The sequence below is a fragment of the Natrix helvetica genome (assembly GCF_964273705.1).
Source record: "Natrix helvetica genome assembly, chromosome: 1".
Classification (NCBI taxonomy): Eukaryota; Metazoa; Chordata; class Lepidosauria; order Squamata; family Natricidae; genus Natrix; species Natrix helvetica.
This window is the reverse complement of record NC_138548.1, coordinates 80,056,354-80,065,031: the sequence shown is the minus strand read 5'-3', so window position 1 is coordinate 80,065,031 and position 8,678 is coordinate 80,056,354. Positions and strand designations below refer to the sequence as shown.

The 8,678-nt window shown below is 43.1% G+C and overlaps 1 protein-coding gene across 4 annotated transcripts in view; it reads right to left on the bottom strand.

The window, feature by feature from the left end:
- Nucleotides 1–362: 362 nt before the first annotated feature.
- The window catches only part of AMBRA1 (autophagy and beclin 1 regulator 1), a 163,103-nt gene continuing 154,787 nt past the window's right edge, over nucleotides 363–8,678 (bottom strand). For all 4 annotated transcript variants that reach the window (XM_081939000.1, XM_081939001.1, XM_081939002.1 and 1 more), the window contains one exon: nucleotides 363–2,138. In XM_081939000.1, coding sequence (XP_081795126.1) covers nucleotides 1,654–2,138 — 485 coding nt within the window. In that variant the 3' untranslated portion in view covers nucleotides 363–1,653. The remainder of the gene's footprint in view (nucleotides 2,139–8,678) is intronic.

Below are 8,678 nucleotides of genomic sequence, written 5' to 3'. Positions count from 1 at the left end.
ATATTGGGAGGAAAACCTCTGGCAGGTGCTGCATAACAATTTGTTAGATGCATCATGAAAAAAAACGTTTCATTGAACTAGCAGTTTAACCAATTGGGTTTTTTTTCCTTTTCCTTTTCTTCCAGCAGCCAAGAGCTATAATTGTAGTAGCAGTAACAATACCAGAAAAGTCAAGAATTATGCAGCTAAACAGATAAAAACCTTTTCATGTTTTTCTGATTCTCCTGGAACTGACAAGATTTCAGGATAGGGGACTTTTGTAGAATAAACCAATCAAATAGAAAGACATCCCCCCACCCCCACCAAAAAAAAAAAAACCCAGGCACTGTACTTGATCGAGAAAAGAAGACAGGAGACCAAAGAAGGGTCTGTCATATTTTAATGACGTTGATCTTTGGTGTTTCCCTCATTAGCACACACTCTCCCCCACCTTCCTGCTACAAGCTCACTGGGATGGAGAGTTACAAATGAAAAGGAAAATCACATTGTTGACTAGAAACAAAAAAAAGTATCAGAGCCTTGATTTCTCCACTAGAAACTACATGTACAAGGTCAAGGTTTCACATGCAACACCTTACATCACAGACACATAACTCACGCCCTGACATGGAGCTAACCCCTCTCTCCCACCCCACATCCTACCCCTAACAGGGAAGTGCAACCTGGTTATGGCACCATGATCCTGCCAAATTTCGCCAGATTGAATTACAATATGCTACGATTGGCACAGCAAGAGTTGCTAAGCCTTGGGCAATATCTGTAATAAGTGCCATGTTTTGGGGGGAACGGTTCCCACCCTACCCACATGCTTTACAACTATAGGTTGCCCCACCCACAGCAGCCCTTGTAAAAGTTCTGCTTGCATACAAATTAAGATATTCTGAAAACAAAAGGCCCACACTCCTGAGAGGTTCCTGAGCATGAAAAAAATTGAGACGCCCAAGCACTGCTCTCCTATCTCCAGTTCTGAACTGGAAAAAAAGAGTGGAACAGAGTCCTGGAAAACACTGCTGTGCCTTATCCAGCCTACATTCCTTCAAGCCATCCAAATTTTGAACTTCTGAAGAGTTTTCTAGTGCTTACAAGCAGTGTGGCATGGGATAAAGCTCTGGATTGGAAAATGGAGCCACTCTAGTTGTAGAATCTAGGTGCAAGTTTCCTCCACAGTAGCATTTAAAGATATATACACAATTCAATAAAATTGAAGGTCTCCAACGGAAGAGACTCAAGTCTCCTTAATCCAATTAGTTGGTAGGTCAAGAAGGGGAAAGCACTTTTAAAAAAAATTAAATTAAATTTTAAAAAAAGAGTAGCATTAAAAGCACTGCAGGGTTAGGACAAAGCTTAATGAATTCCTGTAGCCAGTGAGCTGAGAAATTTACATAAGGCTCATCTGAATATCAAGGTTTATTACAACTATTGTAGAAAATGTGCAGCAAAACAGATGTGGGAAGCTAAGACACAGAATAAAACCTCTTCAAGAATTCTCCCATACAAGTTGTGGTTTCCCTCTAATATCCCACCCCTGCATATCAATGCCCACTGAATTATCAGCATCTGGTCAGAGCCAAAATCCCCCTACTCCTTCAGTTCCTGGTCAGCTGTGAGGTACAAGTCTCTGCTTAGCAGTACAAGGATAGCACCAATTCATCTCTACCTGTTCCGAGACTCTCCATTGGTGCTCTCATTACTATAGAAATTGGTACTGTCAGGAAGATGGTTATTATTAGTTAGATCACTATACTCGACTGGTCCCTCAGTGTCCATTGAGGAATGAGCTTGCTCTGATAGGCTTTGCCCATTAGCTTCTCCCTCAACCTCACTAGACAATGTCTGTGGGCTCAGGCCACGTTCTGTCACCTGCATAGACTCAGAAAGGGTCCGTCCTTCTAGCTCCGTTATCAGCTCCTGTGAAGTCGATGGTTGAGTCGAGCCTCCTTCTATCCCAGTGGATTCAGTGCCAGTCTGAGAGCTACGGTGGATCCGGTGACTCACAATTATGTTGTTGCCAAAACCACCCATGGATGCCATGGTAGTGCTTTGCTCTCGTTGGACGACAGCAGTCATGCCACCGTCAGCCATCAGCCTTTGGATCCTAATTAGGGCATTTTCTCCAGTTGCTCCATAATCTGAACCACCTGGAAGAAAGAAAAGTTCTTTTTTTAGTTAAAAAAACTTTTAAAGTTTTTATATTTGTCCAAAAATTGCTCTCCAAAGAAACTTATGACAATATTTAAACCAAATGTTTACACTAAAAGCAAACAAGAGGCAAGAGAATAAAGAAATAAATCCTACTGTAAGCTAAGAACAAAGCTATATTTTTATTTCATGTCTGAAAAATAGAAATGTGTGGAACAAAAAAGTTATGATAGTTCACCCAACATCAATTAGATTTGAAACCTGAAACCTTCCTGTTAGGACTCAAACCCCCAGATATCAACATGGAGATATGGTTCTTGGTGTTGCACATAATCATTGCGGCAAGATTGGCATTTGCCCAGGAATGGAAGAGCGATCAAATACCAATGGATAGGGCAGTAATAAATAAAATTAATGAATGTGCAGAATTGGATAGACTAACAAAATTAATTAAAGGAAAAAAGGACTCCAAATTCTATAACTCGTGGAAGAGGTGGTATAATTGGGTACGGGAACGACCGAATAATAACAATTGAAGCAATAATATATGTTTAAATCAGATACTGGTAAATAATATTAATCAGAAATTAAAGGACGAATAAGAATTGATGATGTAGGTACGCTGACTAGATGGGCTGCATATAGTGTAAATGTTGGTGCTAAATATTAGGCCTATTATTAGGACGGTAATGTCAAGTTTAGTTATTTAAACGTTATGATTTCTTGCGCTGTGACGGCAATATGTTTGAAATTATGTTTGTATGATTTTATTTTTATAAGAATAAATAAAAAAATAATAATCAAAAAAAAAGTTATGATAGTTAAAGGAATGAAAATACAGATGCAGACAAGTCAAGAAAACATGATAGTAGCAACTCCAACACACACGCGCACACACACACGCACGCACACGCACTTTGTTGAGAATGTTTACCATTCCAGACAACACAAGCTTACATTTTTTTATTTAATGTACACTGGCTACATCATTTTTCTACCCTCACCTACATCTGCCTTTAGGATGCTGTTATTTTGTAGCGTTTTCAACTTCTAAGAAATAAAATTCAAGAACGTTTCTACATTTTTCTATCGAATTTTTTTCTAGTCGAAGCTGGAATACAGCTGCAGAGGGTGATAAGAGATGGAGGACATCATGAGGCTGACCAGAAGCAATACACTCCTGAAATCAGCTTAAAATAGCAATGCTGCAGAATGAGGGGATGGCAGAGAAGAAGAAGACATCAGAGGCTCAGCAAGGCCTAATATGCTCTCTACTGTATGTATGCCTCCTGGACTTTGGATGATGTTTAGGTGATCATTCACCTCAGTTGGGGTGGGTGGGTGGAGGGCTCACCAAGGCTATGTGAACTCTCTGGGAGGTCCAGGTGCACCAGATGCAGAGAGCTGTGGACAGAGGGACCACAAGATCTAGCAAATGCAGGAGGGAGTGTGTGAAGGATGGGTAGTTCTTGTGTACTTAAGTGTTTGTTTGGGTAACTGTCCTTGGGTGTTACTGGACGGTTTAATAGACTAGGATAAAAAACCCAAAGAGGGGGTGGACTGGTATATAATGGTAAAGGCCATTATTAGTACCATGATGGGCAAAGATAGATATGGTAGGCACATGAAAGTTGCTGCACATAGGGATGCCAGGAGAGTGAAAGTAGCCCTGATGTCTTGCTCTCAATATTCACCACAAAATCAGGTCAACAGATCTTTGGGTTCTGGCTGCTGTTGTTGAACATCAGGTTGCTGGAATGTAACAATCTGCCCCACCGGCCTCTCTGCTTGAGCTGCTGGATTCCATGGCTACTTTGGTGGTGGAGTGCTTGAGGATGATGATCCTCAGGATTCCTGAGGCTTAATGGTCCTCTAATCTGCACCCTAGTGTAAAAAGTGACTTTTGGCCAGTTCTCACACTTACGAGAGCCGAGGTCGCACAGTGGTTAGAATGCAGCATTGCAGGCTAACTCTGCTCACATTGCCAGGTGTTCGGTTCCTTCAATCCTGACTGGCTCAAGTCTGACTCAGCCATCCAGCCTTCCGAAGTTGGTAAAATGACCCACATTGTTGGGGGCAATATGCTGACTCTGTAAACTGCTTAGAGAGGGCTATAAACCACCGTGAAGCTGTATATAAGTCTAAGCGCTATTGCTACAACTGTTGCAGCATCCCACAATCGCAAGATCAAAACTCAGGTGTTTGGCAACTGGTATATACTTATGATGGTTGCAGTGTCCTGGAGTCATGGGGTCACCATTTGCAACCCTCCCAGGGGCATTTGACAAGCAAAATCAATGGGGCAAAAACCATTTTCGCTTATGACACCTTCTGTCCCATGGATGCTGGCTGAAAAGACACGAATAGTGCCTCTGACCTTCTATATGATGCAGTGCATTTCACATAGCGACGGAGTGCCCTTTGAACGTCGAGGTGGTGCCACCGTCGCTCCCGCGGATGCGAAGGTTGCGGACAGAAGTCCAGGAGGAGACGTTCCTGGGCCCTGTGGAACCATGAGTTAATTTTAGGGAGGAATGCCGGGTCTAGTCGTAAGATGACTCTGTTCGGATGGAGGATACAGAGGTCCTCGCGGACCGACAGCACCGCCAGGTCCAACACCCTCCTAGCTGATGTGATAGGTACCAAGAAAATGGTCTTAAGGGTCAACAATGTAATGCTGATCGTGTGGATAAGCTCGACTGGTTCCGTTGTGAGAGTCCTAAGTACCAGGGACAAGTCCCATGTGGGGTAACAATATACCACCGGTGGCCTGAGGTTCGAGGCACCCTTCAGGAATGACCGAACCCTTGGATGATGTGCCAAGGAGCGACCTTGCCTGCCCCCCAACAACAGTCGAAAGAGCTGTAACTTGGCGGCGGAGGGTGTTGGGTGTCAGACTTTTGTCCATGCCCATTTGTAAGAAATCTAGTAACTGTGGTAATGACGCCTTGACTGGGTGAACTCCGGCTGTACGTCTCCATCTGCAAAAGGCCTGCCAACTGGCTTCATAGATGCGTGTTGTGGACGGACGTCACGTTGCTTGGATTGTGTCAATGACTCTGTCAGAGAAATACAGTCGAGTCAAGATAGCTCGCTTACGTGCCATCCGGCTAACTGCAAGAGTTGGGGGTTCGGATAAATGAGAGCCCCCTGGGAGGGATATATCTGATTGTCCGGACGTGATACGGAGAGATGGACGAGGTCGTCCATGCTGAAATAATCGCAAGGCAATTTGCAAGGAAACCACGTGTACTTTGCGGAACAGAGAGATGGCGAACCGACCTCTTCAGCTCTCAGATCAAGCTGTTAGTGATGTCACCGTAATTTGGGTGCAAAACTCTAGTCACACCCCTTCTGGTCGTCCTTCGGCGCTAAGAATAATGGTTTCAAAATGGCCACCACAGCAGAGAAAAACAGCACGAATTTCAAAGGTGACTCCAAAATGGCGAACGCCCGCCTGCGGTGAATTCTGTGATCCGCTGCCGACACGACAGTCAATAACAACATCAAGGGCGCCCCGCGGGCAAGATGGCACACTTCCGTCGTCTTCATGTACTTTGAAATTTGACACCACCCACAGAAACTGCTGGCATTTGTCTTTGTCTCCGTGACACTTAGAGAAATCTCTTGTTACATTACCCTAGACTTGGAACAAAGGATTTTATTGCTTTATTGCCTGGAACTAGAATTGAGAAAAGGTCCTTATCTGTCTGGACTTCCTGCCTCGCGATCTCTCTTGGCTATCCACCTTCCCAATTGTTTCCTCTCTGTATTGACATTGCCATCTCTGAGCTTTGCTTACTACAATGCCACCTAAAAGACCACCACCGGGGAAACCGGGTTTTGCTGGCTCCGCCCCAGCATCTTCAACGTCCAGCCCCAGCGGACAACAGACACCAACTTCTTTGTTCCAGCCTAAGCCCCCTGAGGTGGACTTTCAACAGATGTTTCAACAACTCTTAAAGGGGCAGGAGGACTTAAAAAATCAATTGAAAGAAATGAATGAGCAGCTCAGAGAGAACCAAGACCGAGCGATCCAAAATTCACGGAGATTGGAACTTTTGGAGGAGGGGACGGCTGAGATGAGGAGGGAGGTGAAGGGGGTGCAGAAAGGAAACCAAGAACTTGAGAACCACCAGATAAAAGTGGAATTTGGGGGGATGTCTTTTTTTCTTAGATTTCAAAATGTAGTTGAGGCTGATGATGAAGATCTAAGGGATATTATGACAAATTTATTGGCTGAATATATTAAAAAAGACAGACAACAGATGGGGTGGGACATGGACCTGGTCTATAGAGTAAACTCAGCATATGCCAGAACACACAATGTTCCAAGGGAGGTACACATTAAATTTCTCAGAAAGACCACAAGAGATGAGATTCTGAGTGCACAAAGGGGGCAAGCACTAAAATACAAGGATAGAGAAATAGCCATTCTGAAACAAATCCCAAAGAAAGTTAGAGATAAAAGAAAAAACTATTCGCTTTTAGCGAAGAAATTATACCAGAAAGGGGTGTGGTTTAGATGGCTTATGCCAGAAGGTATGCTAATATTCTGGGAGGAAACGAGAGTTAGAAGCAACACAACTATGGAGGCTGAGGCCTTCATGGAAAAAAATAAAGTCCTCCTAGGTAAACCTGATGATACTATACGGGACATACAGGACACGGGAGGTGCCGGAGCTCTGCTGGAGGGGGGAGAAGAGGCAACATTAAGAAAACTCAGATCACAAAAATGAACTAGAAAATCTGTTTGATATAAAATGATTGAAATTGTTTGAAGATAAAAGTTTATGCTGACAAAATACTATTAAGTAGCAACAATCTAATGTATTAATAAATGAAAGTTATGAGAATGGGCGGGAGGGCCATTTCCTGCATAATGTAACTGTCAACATTTGTAATTTTACCCATTACCCTTTTCCTTGATAATTTTTTTTAAAACTAATAAAATTTTGTTTAAAAAAAGGGGGGGCGCCCGCGGGGCAACTAATTCAATTCAGGGCTGATCACGCTACTTTGAGCGGATCGTGCCCAGCCCAGCCGATGCGACAGTGGCGAATCTACTCTCCCTGTGGCAGGCTGTGGAGAGGAGAACGGTGAACCGCTTCACGTCCACAACAGCAAAGTAACCAAAGGCGCACGGCTGCAGTCTTGCTACGCTCTGATTCCTCCAGCCACAAGAGCCAGAAGGGAACTCAGAGAAGCTTCCAAGGGAAACAATCTAGCCCAGCGTACTAGCTGCCCGCCGAAGCGAACAGATAACGCGGCTTGTGCCCTGTCAAAGCCACAAACATTCAGTCAAACATGAAATACAGAAATCCAAATCTCCAGAAACAAAGGTGTGAAGTTAATTTTGTCTGATATCCTAGAGAAAAGGTTTTTACGTCTCTTTAGGCTGGACTGAGTTAAAAATACTGAACTACCCAGTCAGAGTAGGCGTGGTCAACAATAACTCAGTCTCTAGACTAATGGACAAAGTTAACCCATGCTTGGATTCCCCAAGAGCGCAGAGGAGAATGAACTGTTGTTGCTTCCCTTCCCTTCAAGTGGACATATGAGTTATATTTACTCATTTAATTTTTCCTTTTTACTTGTTTAGTCTATTTAGTCTAAAGAGCCGTGGTGGCGCAGTGGTTGAATGCAATATTGCAGGCTAACTCGGCTGACTGCCAGCAGTTCTATCCTGACTGGCTCAAAGTTGACTCCATTTTCTATCCTTCCGAGGTCAGTAAAATGAGGACCCAGATTCTTGGGGACAATACGCTGACTCTGAAAACTGCTTAGAGAGAGCTGTAAAGCACGATGAAGCGGTTTTTAACTCTAAGTGCTATTGCTATTAACATATTGCTACCTATTGCTGTTCCTTTTTCTCCAGCGCTATCTCTAGACTCTCAAAGAATCATGCAGTATAGAAAGTCCAGCTCTCCAAGGGCAAAGAAAGCTAGGAAAAGAACGTCTCATTCAAGCTGCTTCATGAAGAATGAGCAATTAGTGACTCTCAATTGTAAGCTGTGGAAGAAAATATCTTTATTCAATGGAATGTGCTGAATTGTTCCACAGAGGATGTAGCAGCCACAGGCCACCTGATCCTTATTAAAAATATAAATCTTCCTTCCAGACTTTGTTGAAGCATCAGGTCTCATTACAAAAGAGAAGGAAGTGGCACTGGCTCATCTACAATGCAGAATACTGAAGCAAGGTTTGTTTTGGGGGGGTTATGTCTTTTTAGGAAAACTTACCTTGCTCAAACCACTCAAAATTTCTAAAAAGCTACATGAAAATGCTCTTTTAAAAAAAAGAACTTATAACACCTTTTTAAATCACAATTTTGCCCTGACAGATTGGGGGGGGGGGGAAGCAACACTAATTATGAAATGTGAGAATAAATCTGTAAGCCTTTATGATGTTAAAAATCTTCAATTGCCGAGGTTTTTAAAAGCCCACTTTCAACAATCAAAATTAAGGTTAAAGGTAGCATAAAACCTAAGCAGCCAGACTTCAGAATTAAATATTGGCTTAGTGGCTTAAAGCCCTGT